The sequence below is a fragment of the Entelurus aequoreus genome, linkage group LG28, assembly GCF_033978785.1.
Source record: "Entelurus aequoreus isolate RoL-2023_Sb linkage group LG28, RoL_Eaeq_v1.1, whole genome shotgun sequence".
Taxonomy (NCBI): Eukaryota; Metazoa; Chordata; class Actinopteri; order Syngnathiformes; family Syngnathidae; genus Entelurus; species Entelurus aequoreus.
In genome coordinates, this window is record NC_084758.1 from 1413656 (window position 1) to 1432287 (window position 18632).

The following is an 18632-nucleotide window of genomic DNA, read 5'->3' on the forward strand; positions in this document are numbered from 1 at the left end:
ATGATGTAAAGCTAGCATGTAGCTCACATCTTAAAAGGTCATGTTAACATGTAGCTAACCTCACATGATGTCAAAATGCAATGTTAGCGCGTCGCTAACCTAGCATTATGTTAAAATGTAATGTTAGCATGTAGCTCATATAGCTATACTGGCACTGCTAACATTGTCCTGTCCCACTCCTCAATGTACGTTACATTTTATTGTATTGTTTTACATACAATAGTTCTTTTTGAAAGGCATGTTACATGTTAAAATGGTGATGTTTTGAAGGGACCAAGCACCGTTGAAATGGATTTTAATGTATTTCAATGGGCCATTTTCTTTCAAGGTATGAGCTGTGTGATGAAATAAACTGGTATCCAGCAAGTACCACTGTAGTACAATGTATTAATACAATGGCGGTGATATAATGGTACACTACACAAGTACCACTGTAGTACAATGTATTAATACAATGGCGGTGATATAATGGTACACTACACAAGTACCACTGTAGTACAATGTATTAATACAATGGCGGTGATATAATGGTACACTACACAAGTACCACTGTAGTACAATGTAAGTAATACAATGGCGGTGATATAATGGTACACTACACAAGTAACACTGTAGTACAATGTATTAATACAATGGCGGTGATATAATGGTACACTACACAAGTACCACTGTAGTACAATGTATTAATACAATGGCGGTGATATAATGGTACACTACACAAGTACCACTGTAGTACAATGTATTAATACAATGGCGGTGATATAATGGTACACTACACAAGTACCACTGTAGTACAATGTAAGTAATACAATGGCGGTGATATAATGGTACACTACACAAGTACCACTGTAGTACAATGTATTAATACAATGGCGGTGATATAATGGGACACTACACAAGTACCACTGTAGTACAATGTAAGTAATACAATGGCGGTGATATATACTGGTACACTACACAAGTACCACTGTAGTACAATGTATTAATACAATGGCTGTGATATAATGGGACACTACACAAGTACCACTGTAGTACAATGTAAGTAATACAATGGCGGTGATATAATGGTACACTACACAAGTACCACTGTAATAGAATGTAAGTAATACAATGGCGGTGATATAATGGTACACTACACAAGTACCACTGTAATAGAATGTAAGTAACACAATGGCGGTGATATAATGGTACACTACACAAGTACCACTGTAGTACAATGTATTAATACAATGGCTGTGATATAATGGGACACTACACAAGTACCACTGTAGTACAATGTATTAATACAATGGCGGTGATATAATGGTACACTACACAAGTACCACTGTAATAGAATGTAAGTAACACAATGGCGGTGATATAATGGTACACTACACAAGTACCACTGTAATAGAATGTAAGTAATACAATGGCGGTGATATAATGGTACACTACACAAGTACCACTGTAATAGAATGTAAGTAATACAATGGCGGTGATATAATGGTACACTACACAAGTACCACTGTAATAGAATGTAAGTAATACAATGGCGGTGATATAATGGTACACTACACAAGTACCACTGTAATAGAATGTAAGTAATACAATGGCGGTACACTACACAAGTAGTTGTTGAAGTAAGATATCCCACATCTGGACATGAGTGCTGACTGCCTGCTAGCTTAAATTGAGTTTCTACTTTGCTCCCAGGCTTAAATGTGCAGAATTAACTCAACTTGGTGGCTAAATTTGATTTGGAGCAGCCGACCTCCTGTCTGGGTTCACCTTGGAGCTGGTGCTATGAAACTGCAAACAAAGCTGCCAGTGTTTTTACACGGACCTTGGATTAAAAACAGTATTGTGAAGGTTTCCTGGCATCCATTGTTCCGCGTGACAGTGTCAGATATGCCGAAGCGGTGGTGAAATTGTCGCTAAATGCATTATCCACTTCCATTTCCACAAATTGTGCACGCCGCTGAAGATGCAATCTTGTCACCAGCTAAGACCCACAAGGTCCAGCAGCATCATTGAGCATGCGGTATCAGGGGTGTCTAAAGTGCGGCTCATTTTGTGGAATATTCAAATATAAAAGTAGAATAAAAGAGCAAACAGGTGACATTTAATGATAAAAGCTTACAATGTTGACTCTAATAACACAAAGCTGCCATGCAGGCTGTTTTTTTCTCTTTAAAACGTTGCTCAAAAAATAATAATGAATCAAAATCAATGTTATGAATGACTGACTTATTTAAGGTTCCAAGTACTTCACAACATCGGGGCAAATAATTGCATATTTTGTGTTTAGGCCATAAAAAGCAGGGTTGTCATTGACAAAGACAACATACACATTGTATTGACAGATGGACCTAAAGTTGATCGAGAGATTTACTTTGAATGTTGAATAAAAAAGAAAAAAGATAATGATATGACTTAAGGTAGTTTGAATACAGTAATTTTAGTGGGATTTTATTTTAACTGTCAATGCTCAAAAAATATTAAAAATCACAACACTGATTAAAATCAGTGTGAGTTTCTACTTAAAATCAGTGTTGAAATGAATTATTGACCTATTGAAGGCTCCAATTACTTCACATTAAATATTTCACTTAGAAATGTTTTTGGGGTGGGGGGGAATATTGCATATGTTTTGTGTTTGCCATAAAAAACAGGGTTTTCTTTTATAAAAAGGGCTTTTTAAAAATGTTTTTTTTTTTTTATTATTTAAAAAATTAACGGACAGATTTAAAGCTGAAGAATGTGTGTTTTTTGAAAACAACAAAAACACTGTCAATGCTCAAAAAATAATAACTAATTAACATCAATATCGTTATAAATTATTGACCTATTTAAGGTTCTAATTACTTCACTTCAAATATTCTATTTTATAAAATTTGGGGGGAAATTGTTGTGTGTTTGCCATAAAAAACAGGTTTTCTTTAACAAAAGTGTAGTGTGTTTAACATAAAAAAAGGTTTTCTTTAACAAAATTGTTGTGTTTGCCGTAAAAAAACAGGTTTTCTTTAACAAAATTGTTGTGTTTTCCATTAAAAAAATGGTTTTCTTTAACAAAAGTGTTGTGTGTTTAACATAAAAAAAAGGTTTTCTTTAACAAAAGTGTTGTGTGTTTAACATAAAAAAAGGTTTTCTTTAACAAAATTGTTGTGTTTTCCATTAAAAAAATGGTTTTCTTTAACAAAAGTGTTGTGTGTTTAACATAAAAAAAAGCTTTTCTTTAACAAAAGTGTTGTGTGTTTAACATAAAAAAAAAGGTTTTCTTTAACAAAATTGTTGTTTGCCGTAAAAAAACAGGTTTTCTTTAACAAAATTGTTGTGTTTGCCAAAAAAAACAGGTTTTCTTTAACAGAATTGTTGTGTTTTCCATTAAAAAACTGGTTTTCTTTAACAAAAGTGTTGTGTGTTTAACATAAAAAAAGGTTTTCTTTAACAAAATTGTTGTTTGCCGTAAAAAAACAGGTTTTCTTTAACAAAATTGTTGTGTTTGCCAAAAAAAACAGGTTTTCTTTAACCAAATTGTTGTGTGTTTGCCGTAAAAAAACGGGTTTTCTTTAACAAAACATGTTTGTATATGTTTTTTTGGCAGATAAACCTCAGGTTCATTGAGATTTAAGCCTTGTATAATAATTAAAAATAAATACAAAATAACTTATGACTTATTTTTTACATTTTTATGACTGAGACCCTTTTGGGTCCCTGGGAACAACCTTGAAGGGGGCCCTAAAAGTTAAAAAATTAATATATATGTATTTTGGAAAAAAACCTGTCAAAATGGCTGCCGTATGCTTTGCTCTGTATGATCTATAATGTCTAACCTCAGCCCCAATGAGTGGGATGGCTCATGTGGAAAACAAGCGCACCTTCCCACACTGTGGGGGTGCTATTTAAGTGAGCTCTTATCAAAGGCATGAGTGCCGCTTCCACCCCAGTTCACACACAAAGAGCCAGGCGCTCAAAGGGGCGGGGCTTAGGAAGCGCCAACAATGGCCGTGTTTTATTTTGGTGGTGGGAAGGCGGCCATGCTGAATGTAGGTCACAACTTTAGAGCAGAATGGAAAGTTGTTTACCTGATGTTGATCACATGACCTGCGTGCTACACTTTCTTTACAGCGTGACAAGGTAGCGCATAACGTGCTGCTCACTGCTCCCCTCACCTCCCAGGGGGTGATCAAGGGTGATGGGTCAAATGCAGAGAATAATTTCACCACACCTAGTGTGTGTGTGACAATCATTGATACTTTTATAATATATGTAAACTCCGCCCCTCCCGCTAAAACACTGCTATATGTAAACTCCGCCCCTCCCGCTAAAACACTGCTATATGTAAACTCCGCCCCTCCCGCTAAAACACTGCTATATGTAAACTCCGCCCCTCCCGCTAAAACACTGCTATATGTAAACTCCGCCCCTCCCGCTAAAACTGCTATATGTAAACTCCGCCCCTCCCGCTAAAACACTGCTGTATGTAAACTCCGTCCCTCCCGCTAAAACACTGCTATATGTAAACTCCGCCCCTCCCGCTAAAACACTGCTATATCGTAAACTCCGCCCCCTTACTGCTATGTCGTAAACTCCGCCCCTCTCACTGCTATGTCGTAAACTCCGCCCCTCTCACTGCTATATGGTAAACCCCGCCCCTCTCACTGCTATATCGTAAACTCCGCCCCTCTCACTGCTATATCGTAAACTCCGCCCCTCTCACTGCTATATCATAAACTCCGCCCCTCTCACTGCTATATGGTAAACCCCGCCCCTCTCACTGCTATATCGTAACCTCCGCCCCTCTCACTGCTATATCGTAAACTCCGCCCCTCTCACTGCTATATCGTAAACTCCGCCCCTCTCACTGCTATATGGTAAACCCCGCCCCTCTCACTGCTATATCGTAACCTCCGCCCCTCTCACTGCTATATCTTAAACTCCGCCCCTCACTGCTATGTCGTAAACCCCGCCCCTCTCACTACTATATGTAAACTCCGCCCCTCTCACTGCTATATCGTAAACTCCGCCCCTCTCACTGCTTTATCGTAAACTCCGCCCCTATCACTATCGTACAAGAAAATGCAAAACCAAAAAAAGAATAAACCTTTGAAACACAAAACAAATAAAAGTGTCCAAAAATATGAATGTTGGCGTCGAAAATATGCACCAAAAATATTGTATTTATTTGTTGCCAAAATAAATGTCAATTTATATTTCGAGACCAAATTTTACTGGCAGTGTTTTGTCTCCGTATAAATGTAGAAGCTGAAATAGGTCAGTGTCTTAAAGTATATGATAAAGTAGAGAGCTCCTAGTTTACTAAGTTTCACAATGTTCCCAAAGAAGAAAGTAAATGTGTTTGAGACAACTGGGACGCAGAAAGCTTCTAAAACAGTGGACTAAAAAGCGATCTTTGTGTATGTGTCTAATGTTCCTAATAGCCACGAGTGTATTATAAGCACATTCAAGTGTCTTATAAGCACATTAAAAGATGAAAACAACAGCAAAGCACATTAAAAGACGACAAGAACAGCAAATAGCAGCAGAAAGTTGTACTTATCTCTTACATCCGAGCCTTGGAACTTACTAGCGCTAGCTTACTAGCATGTAGCGTTCTCTTCTTCTACGGCTAAACACGCTGAAATGACAACCGTCGCCCCCTAGTGTAGGAGAGGCACACTGCATGTGGTCAACAGTCAGCACCGTAGACATGTTGTAAGGGTACGCAGCATGGAGCGCTACTGCCTACTGGCACAGACGAGATGCGGGGCCGCCATCTTGGAGTGGTGATCCGCTCCACTCAGTGCAATTCATTTGGCAGGAGCAATGAACTGTCAGCGCATTTAATTCATCTTACCTCACTGAATACCACTGATTTTCACCCGCTTTTTTGTCATACGTGTAGCTATGATAAAGGACACATGTTTTATTATTCATAGTTTGCTTAACAGTAATATAATATTCTTATATGCTATAAGTGACCAGACGTCCGAGATCAAAACTGGGAATATAATCCCAGAGAAGGGTCAGCTATTTTGAAGTGGAAGAAACAATGTGATGAGGTTATGTATACATGCTACATAAACAATGTATGAATACATTAAATATCTATATATCTTATAGACTGTATCTCTGTTGCTGAGTTTATTCTGTCTTGACACTTTGTATTAATATTTTCTATTACATTATTCACTTAAATGTTCATGATTACAGTCATTGTTTTATATGTATGTTTTATGTATGTCACTTTGGATAAAAGCGTCTGCCAAATAATTCAACATAACATATATAAACTTATTTCTTATTTCAGCTTTATGTTATTCAAGTATGACATTTTTAAATGTAATTAATTTCATTGACAAGCAATTCTATTATGGTCATACTCTTGTTTGCTAGCGGCTAGGATTTCAGTACTATTGAAGATCTTTGCTCCTTCTCAACTCTGTGCTGATATTCTTTTCACAAAATACAACCAATAGTACGTTAATGTTAAATCTTACTAGTGAAAAGTAATCCCCCGATTCCTATTTTCAACAGTCCACTCATTTGAGCAGGAAAACGCTGAACACCATCTTTGTTTTCTACCTGTCAACTGTCAGTTTAGCATCTTTGTTTTCTACCTGTCAACTGTCAGTTTAGCATCTTTGTTTTCTACCTGTCAACTGTCAGTTTAGCATCTTTGTTTTCTACCTGTCAACTGTCAGTTTAGCATCTTTGTTTTCTACCTGTCAACTGTCAGTTTAGCATCTTTGTTTTCTACCTGTCAACTGTCAGTTTAGCATCTTTGTTTTCTACCTGTCAACTGTCAGTTTAGCATGTTTGTTTTCTACCTGTCAACTGTCAGTTTAGCATCTTTGTTTTCTACCTGTCAACTGTCAGTTTAGCATCTTTGTTTTCTACCTGTCAACTGTCAGTTTAGCATCTTTGTTTTCTACCTGTCAACTGTCAGTTTAGCATCTTTGTTTTCTACCTGTCAACTGTCAGTTTAGCATCTTTGTTTTCTACCTGTCAACTGTCAGTTTAGCATCTTTGTTTTCTACCTGTCAACTGTCAGTTTAGCATCTTTGTTTTCTACCTGTCAACTGTCAGTTTAGCATCTTTGTTTTCTACCTGTCAACTGTCAGTTTAGCATCTTTGTTTTCTACCTGTCAACTGTCAGTTTAGCATCTTTGTTTTCTACCTGTCAACTGTCAGTTTAGCATCTTTGTTTTCTACCTGTCAACTGTCAGTTTAGCATCTTTGTTTTCTACCTGTCAACTGTCAGTTTAGCATCTTTGTTTTCTACCTGTCAACTGTCAGTTTAGCGTCTTTGTTTTCTACCTGTCAACTGTCAGTCTAAGCTGGTCGCCGGCTCCTCATCACCACTTCAAGATGGCGGCCCAATTTCTAGTAAAACTAGTAAAATAATTCCACTTCCAACAAGATAAAACATGCTGCGGTAAATTGTATAAGATTTTTATGTTTCACACACACACGCACACGCACACGCACACGCACACGCACACACACACGCACACACACACACACACACACACACACGCACGCACACACGCACACACACACACACACACACACACACACACACACACACACACACACTCACAGACTATGGTTGTAGTCCTCTGTTGATTGCTAGCTGGCAGGTAGCGTGCTGATCGCTAGCTATCTTAATAGCCGAAATGGACACGATGCAGTTATTTTCATCCATCCATTTTCTACCGCTTGTCCCTTTATTTAAACACATAAATAAAAACGACAAGACTCCAAAGAAGCCAAATTAATATTTGATGTTTCTTCCTCCAAGGAAATATTTTGCGTTGTTTATTTTCTAATAAAACTTAGGATGGGTATTGAATCCGGTACTTTATTGGCACCGACCGAATCCCGTTAAAATCCAACGCTGCCATATCGCGTGACGTCACGCCCCGTTGCCGACTCCCCTCGGCACCTGGCCGATCACTCCAGCAGCACTGAGAGCCGACTCGGCAAAACGACCTCCGGGTCATGTTGCAGTCTTCAAAGCCAACAAAGCAATTGACTCAACAACAACAACAAAAATGCTCTGACGTTCGTGAAGTAAGGCGCTAGCTTAATGCTAATATACATTGACTTTGCTATTGGCATGCTACCGATCAGCGATTTTACATGGCGATTAAAACACCTCCTAATGTGTGGGTGGAAACTACCACTAAGACGCACGTTGCAACCAAACAGCTGCTGCGTAATACGTGCAATACTTACAGCATTAACACTTTTTAGGGCGCGACAAATACACAACATTAACTATACACTACTGCCATCTAACGTCATACATGCAATTAATAATGATAATAAAACAAGATGTCACAACTGGACAGTATTTATCATAATCAGCTCATTTTTAAATGTTGCAATTAGAAAACAATATTATTTATTAATGCCCACAAAAGTATCGAAAATTGGTACTGGTATCGATTCCCAACTGGTAGCTTACTCAAAATGTTACTGTTTTGATTGCTTCCTGACATCAATATTAAGAAATATTAGTACAAATGTTTATGTTTGAATGGGAAATGTGACTTTTATGTGCAATTTCATTCTTGTATTGTCATGAATGTCAACTTTTGTGGAGGAATATTCTTCTCACACCAGTGAAACTGTATTCCTGTGCCAGTATTCTATATTCTATATTCTTCTCACACCAGTGAAACTGTATTCTTGTGCCAGTATTCTATATTCTATATTGTGCCAGTATTCCATATTCTATATTGTACCAGTATTCTATATTCTATATTGTGCCAGTATTTCATATTCTATATTGTACCAGTATTCTATATTCTATATTGTACCAGTATTCTATATTCTATATTGTACCAGTATTCTATATTCTATATTGTACCAGTATTCTATATTCTATATTGTACCAGTATTCTATATTCTATATTCTTCTCACACCAGTGAAACTGTATTCTTGTGCCAGTATTCTATATTCTATATTGTACCAGTATTCCATATTCTATATTGTACCAGTATTCTATATTCTATATTGTACCAGTATTCTATATTCTATATTCTTCTCACACCAGTGAAACTGTATTCTTGTGCCAGTATTCTATATTCTATATTGTGCCAGTATTCCATATTCTATATTGTACCAGTATTCTATATTCTATATTGTGCCAGTATTCTATATTCTATATTGTACCAGTATTCTATATTCTATATTGTGCCAGTATTTCATATTCTATATTGTACCAGTATTCTATATTCTATATTGTGCCAGTATTCTATATTCTATATTGTACCAGTATTCTATATTCTATATTGTGCCAGTATTCTATATTCTATATTGTACCAGTATTCCATATTCTATATTGTACCAGTATTCTATATTCTATATTGTGCCAGTATTCCATATTCTATATTGTACCAGTATTCCATATTCTATATTGTACCAGTATTCTATATTCTATATTGTGCCAGTATTCTATATTCTATATTGTGCCAGTATTCCATATTCTATATTGTACCAGTGTTCCATATTCTATATTGTACCAGTATTCTATATTCTATATTGTACCAGTATTCTATATTCTATATTCTTCTCACACCAGTGAAACTGTATTATAGTGCCAGTATTTTATATTTTCCAATGTCCGCGACATTATTGATGTGTTCAGTTCAGATGATGATGTCATCAGTGATGTCAGTTTAAAAGCATGAATGGTATTTTACCCCCCGCCACCTTACCGTGGTCAGCATCGGCGGCCCCCACGGTGACCACGTCCGAGCCCGGCGGCAGACTCTCTGTGATGGAGGCGCTGTAGACGCTGGCGTTGAAGGCGGGCGGGTTGTCGTTGACGTCCAGCACGTTGAAGTACACCCTGACCGTGCTGGCCCGGCCGCCGCCGTCCAGCGCCTTGGCCGTCAGGATGTAGTACTGCTGGCTCTCGTGGTCCAGCGGCCGCGTCACGTTGAAGACGCCGGTGACCGGGTTCAGCAGGAAGGTCCCGTCCTCGTCGTCCTCCTCCAGAGAGTACGTCACCTCGCCGTTCACCCCCGCGTCGGAGTCGCTGGCCAAGATGGCCGCCACGATGGCGCCTGGGTGGGAGCACACGATTCAATGAGTGTGACATCACAGCAGGGGGTCATCATTACCAGGACAGCGCTGGAATAAAACTGCAAACAGTTGATGACATTGCTTAATACAAGTGCGGCCCTAGGACATTTGTGGCCCACGGCTCATTTTGTCACGGCCCACGGCACATTGTAAAAAACAATATAACATAGAAACACATAAAAAAGTGGAATAAAACAACAAAGAGGTGAAATGAAAGAAGAAAAAGTTGCAATGTTGACTCTAACAACACAAAGATGCCATGCAGGCTGTTCTTCTTTCTTTAAAACTCTCCAAAATAATAATGAATCAAAATCAATGTTATGAATTATTGACCTATTTAAGGCTCCAATGACTTCACATCAAATATTACACTTTGAATGATCTTTTTGGGGGGAAATATTGCATAATTTGTGCTTTGCCATTCAAAAAACAGACTTTTCGATGACAAAAAGGAAATGAAACAAACAGAAAATAATAATACAAACTTAAAATTGATAAAGAGATCTGAAATTGATGTAGAGATTTAAAAGCTTGGAAAGTTATAAAAAACAAAACATATTTATGACTTATTATCACTTTCATGAGTGGGACCCTTTTGGATCCCTGACAATTTAAATGTTTTTGCTCAAAAAATAATAATGAATCAAAATCAATGTTATGAATTATTGACATATTCAAAGCTCTAGTTTTTTCACACCAAATATTTCACTGTGAAATCATTTTTGGGGAAAATATTGAATATTTTTTGCGGTTGCCAAAAAACAACAACAGCTTTCTATGGCAAAAAGGGCATAAAACAAAACAAACAAAACAAAAACAAAAAATATAATCTGACAAATAGTTCTGAAGTTGATCTAGAGATTTAAGCATTCAAAGTAAACAATAAAAAATGTATGACTTATTTGAACACTTTTATAAGTGGGACCCTTTTGGATCCCTCAGAATTTTAGTGGGATTTTTTTTTAAACTGTCCATGCTCAAAAAATAATAATGAATCAAAATCAATGTTATGAATTATTGACCTATTTAAGGCTCCAATGACTTCACATCAAATATTACACTTTGAAAGATTTGTTGGGGGGAAAATATTGCATATTTTGACTTTTTAATGACAAAAAGGAAATGAAACAAACAGAAAATAATAATAAAAACTTAAAATTGAAAATTTGATCTGAAATTATTGCAGAGATTTAAGCTTGGAAAGTTAAAAAAAACAACATATTTATGACTTATTATTAACACTTTCATGAGTGGGACCCTTTTGGATCCCTGAGAATTTAAATGTTTTTGCTCAAAAAAAAATAATGAATCAAAATCAATGTTATGAATTATTGACATATTCAAAGCTCTAGTTTTTTCACATCAAATATTTCACTTTGAAATCATTTTTGGGGAAAATATAGCATATTTTTTGCGGTTGCCAAAAAAGGGCATAAAACAAAACAAACAAAACAGAAACAAAAAATATAATCTGACAAATAGTTCTGAAGTTGATCTAGAAGATCAGAGATTTAAGCATTCAAAGTAAAAAATAAAAATATATATGACTTATTTGAACACTTTTATAAGTGGGACCCTTTTGGATCCTTCATAATTTTAGTGGGATTTTTTTTAAACTGTCCATGCTCAAAAAATAATAATGAATCAAAATCAATGTTATGAATTATTGACCTATTTAAGGCTCCAATGACTTCACATCAAATATTACACTTTGAAAGATTTGTTGGGGGGGGGAAATATTGCATATTTTGTGTTTTGCCATTCAAAAAACAAGACTTTTCGATGACAAAAAGGAAATTAAACAAACAGAAAATAATAATAAAAACTTAAAATTGAGAAATAGATCTGAAATTGATCTCAAGATTTGAGCCTGAAATGTAAAAAATAAAAAATAAAAACTTATTTATGACTGAATTTGAATCCTTTTGGATCCCTGAGAACTTTAATGTTTTTTTGTTTTTTTAATCTGAATATTGGTTAGGGATTGACCAAATTTCAATGGTCAAATCAACGTCAGAACCCAACATTAAACCTAGTTAAAAAGCACGTTGTTTTAATGTTATGTTTGAGTCAGCGTCAGAACCCAACATTAAACCTAGTTAAAAAGCATGTTGTTTTAATGTTATGTTTGAGTCAGCATCAGAACCCAACATTAAACCTTTGTTAAAAAGCACGTTGTTTTAATGTTATGTTTGAGTCAGTGTCAGAAGCCAACATTAAACCTAGTTAAAAAGCACGTTGTTTTAATGTTATGTTTGAGTCAGTGTAAGAAGCCAACATTAAACCTAGTTAAAAAGCACGTTGTTTTAATGTTATGTTTGAGTCAGTGTCAGAAGCCAACATTAAACCTAGTTAAAAAGCACGTTGTTTTAATGTTATGTTTGAGTCAGCGTCAGCAGCCAACATTAAAGGCCTACTGAAAGCCACTACTAGCGACCACGCAGTCTGATAGTTTATATATCAATGATGAAATCTTAACATTATAACACATGCCAATACGGCCGGGTTAACTTATAAAGTGACATTTTAAATTTGCCGCTAAACTTCCGGTTAGAAACGCCTCTGAGGATGACGTATGCGCGTGACGTAGCCCGGGGAACACGGGTATGCCTTCCACATTGAATACAATACAAAAAAGCTCTGTTTTCATTTCATAATTCCACAGTATTCTGGACATCTGTGTTCGTGAATCTGTTGCAATTATGTTCATTGCATTATGGAGAAAGAAGCTGAGCAAGCAAAGAAGAAAGTTGTCGGTGCGAAACGGACGTATTTTTCGAACGTAGTCAGCAACAACAGTACACAGCCGGCGCTTCTTTGTTTACATTCCCGAAAGATGCAGTCAAGATGGAAGAACTCGGATAACAGAGACTCTAACCAGGAGGACTTTTGACTTCGATACACAGACGCCTGTAGAGAACTGGGACAACACAGACCCTTACCAGGATTACTTTGATTTGGATGACAAAGACGCAGACGTGCTACTGTGAGTATGCAGCTTTGGCTTCTAAACATTTGATCGCTTGACCGTATGTGCGCAACTTTTTTTTGCGTATGTACGTAACTTTTTTAAAATATATAAGCTTTATGAACCTTGGGTTAGGTGAACGGTCTTTTGGGCTGAGTGATTGTGTGTGTTGATCAGGTGTTTGAATTGTATTGGCGTGTTCTATGGAGCTAGGAGCTAGCAGAGGAGCTAGGAGCTAGCATAACAAACACGCAGGTGTTTTTATGCAGGATTAATTTGTGGCATATTAAATATAAGCCTGGTTGTGTTGTGGCTAATAGAGTATATATATGTCTTGTGTTTATTTACTGTTGTAGTCATTCCCAGCTGAATATCAGGTCACTCTCACAGCATCTTCCCTATCTGAATAGCTTCAACTCCCCACTAGTCCTTCACTTGCACTTTACTCATCCACAAATCTTTCATCCTCGCTCAAATTAATGGGGAAATTGTCGCTTTCTCGGTCCGAATCTCTCTCACTTCATGCGGCCATCATTGTAAACAATAGGGAACTTTGCGTATATGTTCAACTGACTACGTCACGCTACTTCCGGTAGGGGCAAGCCTTTTTTTATCAGATACCAAAAGTTGCAATCTTTATCGTCGTTGTTCTCTACTAAATCCTTTCAGCAAAAATATGGCAATATCGCGAAATGATCAAGTATGACACATAGAATAGATCTGCTATCCCCGTTTAAATAAAAAAAATTCATTTCAGTAGGCCTTTAAACTAGTTAAAAAGCAGGTTGTTTTAATGTTATGTTTGAGTCAGCATCAGAACCCAACATTAAAGCTAGTTAAAAAGCACGTTGTTAAAGGGCAAGAAAGTTGGTACCTGGGGCCGTGTCCTCTGGGATGTGGAAGGAGTAGGTGGGGCGTGAGAAGTGCGGGGTGTGGTCGTTGACGTCCTCCACGGTGATGTTCAGCCTCATGTCGGACCACTGCTGCCCGTCGTCGGCCCGCACCAGCAGCGAGTACTTGGAGCGCCGTTCCCGGTCCAGCTTCTTGGTGGCCATCAGGTCTCCGGACTCCGGGTCGATGCGGAAGCTGTCGTCGGCGCCGCTGACGATGGTGTAGGTCACCAGGGCGTTGGCACCCTACAGGTGGGGACAAAGGTCAGCGAGCTTGGTTTCAGGGTGAAGTCCACCACCAAACCACCGCAGAGGCCACTGGGAAGTCAACACAAATGACTTCTGATTGATTGATTGCCGTTGAAAGCTTTCCTATCTGCCAGGAAATTGGATTACCTTCAAAGTCGGACCTTTCACTGACTTTTTGGTCGGCTTTTATGTTGCAGAAGATATCAGACCCACACTGGGAGAACAACTAGGGAGGACTTTGAGGTCGGGACGCACATTTAATCCAAGTTCTAAATTAATCCGAGGCTTCTCAAGATCATCAAAATAATATCAAAGAAATAAATGCTGTGCACCCAGAAACTTACCTGCTAAATTAGGGATTCCCAGAGCCCCCCCAAAGTCTTTACAACGGTTTCTATTTGGGCTCCAGTACTCTGGAATGTTCTACCGGCAACCACCTCGGTAGAAGCACCTAAAACTCATCTACGCTAGCTTTTATATAGGCTCTTTTTTACACCAGTTGACCTGCCGCTTCTCTATTTTGCCCCCCTCTCCATTACCAAGCGGCCGTGGATTATCCCTGGAGAGATACCAGTCTGGAGGAGGTCAGGACCCTCCCCCCCCCCCACTCAACAACCCCGCCCCGAACCAAACAATGTGGAGACGGAAGCTAAAGCTAGCAAGAACAATGCGTACGCCTGCTTGTGTTGTTGTGAACGACATCGTGGATGTAACATCTACTTACAAACAGGACAGCAGTTGTGTTGTTGTGAACGACATCGTGGACGTAACATCAACTTACAAACAGGACAGCAGTTGTGTTGTTGTGAACGACATCGTGGACGTAACATCCACTTACAAACAGGACAGCAGTTGTGTTGTTGTGAACGACATCGTGGACGTAACATCAACTTACAAACAGGACAGCAGTTGTGTTGTTGTGAACGACATCGTGGACGTAACATCCACTTACAAACAGGACAGCAGTTGTGTTGTTGTGAACGACATCGTGGACGTAACATCAACTTACAAACAGGACAGCAGTTGTGTTGTTGTGAACGACATCGTGGACGTAACATCCACTTACAAACAGGACAGCAGTTGTGTTGTTGTGAACGACATCGTGGACGTAACATCAACTTACAAACAGGACAGCAGTTGTGTTGTTGTGAACGACATCGTGGACGTAACATCCACTTACAAACAGGACAGCAGTTGTGTTGTTGTGAACGACATCGTGGACGTAACATCAACTTACAAACAGGACAGCAGTTGTGTTGTTGTGAACGACATCGTGGACGTAACATCAACTTACAAACAGGACAGCAGTTGTGTTGTTGTGAACGACATCGTGGACGTAACATCAACTTACAAACAGGACAGCAGTTGTGTTGTTGTGAACGACATCGTGGACGTAACATCAACTTACAAACAGGACAGCAGTTGTGTTGTTGTGAACGACATCGTGGACGTAACATCAACTTACAAACAGGACAGCAGTTGTGTTGTTGTGAACGACATCGTGGATGTAACATCAACTTACAAACAGGACAGCAGTTGTGTTGTTGTGAACGACATCGTGGACGTAACATCAACTTACAAACAGGACAGCAGTTGTGTTGTTGTGAACGACATCGTGGACGTAACATCAACTTACAAACAGGACAGCAGTTGTGTTGTTGTGAACGACATCGTGGACGTAACATCAACTTACAAACAGGACAGCAGTTGTGTTGTTGTGAACGACATCGTGGACGTAACATCAACTTACAAACAGGACAGCAGTTGTGTTGTTGTGAACGACATCGTGGACGTAACATCAACTTACAAACAGGACAGCAGTTGAAGTCGTCAGCAGGACCCCCCCCCCCCCCCTTCACAATAACGGCGCCGTGTCCGGTCTGACTACGCTAACAAAATAAAGGTTTCAAAAAAGTAGTTTAAAAAAAGCACTTATTGGTACACTTTTGGACAATTTGGACTGATACTTTAATGAAGTCAAGGAAGTATTGCACCTGGCACAGGACTGCTGGTACCAGGTCCTAGTGAGACTCCTGAGGTCCAGCAGGTTCCTGGCACACAAGTGCTGGTACCAGGTCCTAGTGAGACTCCTGAGGTTCAGCAGGTTCCTGGCACAGGACTGCTGGTACCAGGTCCTAGTGAGACTCCTGAGGTCCAGCAGGTTCCTGGCACAGGACTGCTGGTACCAGGTCCTAGTGAGACTCCTGAGGTTCAGCAGGTTCCTGGCACAGGACTGCTGGTACCAGGTCCTAGTGAGACTCCTGAGGTTCAGCAGGTTCCTGGCACAGGACTGCTGGTACCAGGTCCTAGTGAGACTCCTGAGGTCCAGCAGGTTCCTGGCACAGGACTGCTGGTACCAGGTCCTAGTGAGACTCCTGAGGTTCAGCAGGTTCCTGGCACAGGACTGCTGGTACCAGGTCCTAGTGAGACTCCTGAGGTCCAGCAGGTTCCTGGCACAGGACTGCTGGTACCAGGTCCTAGTGAGACTCCTGAGGTCCAGCAGGTTCCTGGCACAGGACTGCTGGTACCAGGTCCTAGTGAGACTCCTGAGGTCCAGCAGGTTCCTGGCACAGGACTGCTGGTACCAGGTCCTAGTGAGACTCCTGAGGTCCAGCAGGTTCCTGGCACAAGACTGCTAGTACCAGGTCCTAGTGAGACTCCTGAGGTCCAGCAGGTTCCTGGCACAGGACTGCTGGTACCAGGTCGTGGGCGAGGGCTGTGGAGGCGCAGAGGCCGCCTGAAAGAAGGCGAGGACAGAAGTGTGACGTGTAGCTTGGAGGAGGAGAGCAGACGTGTCTCGGCCAGAGTTGAAGGCGTGCAAGAAAGAAAAGCTGAAAAAAGGAAAGATGAAAAAAGGAAAGCTGAAAAAAGCTTGGATTACAGCTCAGCTAAAAGAAACTTTCTCTGCCGCCTAATGGGACTCTTTTTCATCCTGGCCGGACACAAAGGGAAGGCTTATATGTATTAGCATATTTACTCACATGACACGGTGGTCTCCGGCCAGACCTGCTATAGGGTCTTATTCTGGCGCTAAATGTACGCAGTGGTCTCCGGCCAGACCTGCTATAGGGTCTTATTCTGGCGCTAAATGTACGCACACTCAAGCGGAGGTTCATTTGGCTTCAATTGGTTGCGTTTCAATTTTGTCAACTCAATTTTCTTGGATAGAATTTTAATTGGATACAAACTTGAGAGCAAAATGTGTGCGTTTAAAAATAGTTTCTCAAAGTACAAAATGTACAAAAAAATCATCAGTGTGAAATATTTCAATGCAGACAAATTCAGTGTATAAAAAGTCGATGTATATGAATTAAGTATATAAAATTTCAGTGGAAAAAAAACAATGCATAAATGTTCAGAGCAGAAGAAGTAAATGTATACAAATTCAGTGCAGAAAGATTCAATGTAAAAAAAAATAACTAAACAAAATCAGTGTAGAAAAATGTAATGTATAATAAAAATGAAGTGTCAAAAAAATAATGCAGAATAATTCACTGAATATAAAAATTCAGAGCAGAAAAATTCAATGTGTAATAAAAAGCAAGTGTACAAAAATAGTGCAGAAAAAGCAAATGTATAGAAATTCAGGGTAATAAATGCAATGTATGAATATTCAGAGCATAACAACTCAATGTAAAATCAAAATAAGTGTAAAAAAATTCCGTGCAGAACAAGTCAAATTGTCAGCATCATTAGATTTTCACTTCACAGAATTCCAACGCAATAAAATGAGGTACATAATAAACTCAACGTCCAAACAAAGTTTTGGTACTAAAGACAGAAATGAACCTCCTGAGACTCACACTGTTGAAATAATGTTAGCACACAAACATCATGCTAGCCACAACAAACATCATGCTAGCCACAACAAACATCATGCTAGCCACAACAAACATCATGCTAGCCACAACAAACATCATGCTAGCCACAACAAACATCATGCTAGCCACAACAAACATCATGCTAGCCACAACAAACATCATGCTAGCCACAACAAACATCATGCTAGCCACAACAAACATCATGCTAGCCACAACAAACATCATGCTAGCCACAACAAACATCATGCTAGCCACAACAAACATCATGCTAGCCACAACAAACATCATGCTAGCCACAACAAACATCATGCTAGCCACAACAAACATCATGCTAGCCACAACAAACATCATGCTAGCCACAACAAACATCATGCTAGCCACAACAAACATCATGCTAGCCACAACAAACATCATGCTAGCCACAACAACACCGCATGGCACCATACTTATTTTGATGATTGTTTCTCAGCTGTTTGTAAATGTTGCAGTTCATAAATAAAGGTTTATTCAAAAAATAAAAAATACAAAAAAATAAAAATAATAATAATAAAAAAAAAATATATATATATAAATGCCTCTGCGCATGCACATAGCATAGATCCAACGAATCGATGACTAAATTAATC

General features: G+C 39.0%; 1 protein-coding gene across 1 annotated transcript in view; it reads right to left on the reverse strand.

The window, feature by feature from the left end:
- The window catches only part of fat4 (FAT atypical cadherin 4), a 190440-nt gene that overhangs the window by 86028 nt on the left and 85780 nt on the right, over window positions 1-18632 (reverse strand). The window contains exons 3-4 of the mRNA XM_062039710.1: window positions 13921-14182; window positions 9709-10059 (exon numbers count right to left, since the gene is read on the reverse strand). Coding sequence (XP_061895694.1) covers window positions 9709-10059; window positions 13921-14182 — 613 coding nt within the window. The remainder of the gene's footprint in view (window positions 1-9708; window positions 10060-13920; window positions 14183-18632) is intronic.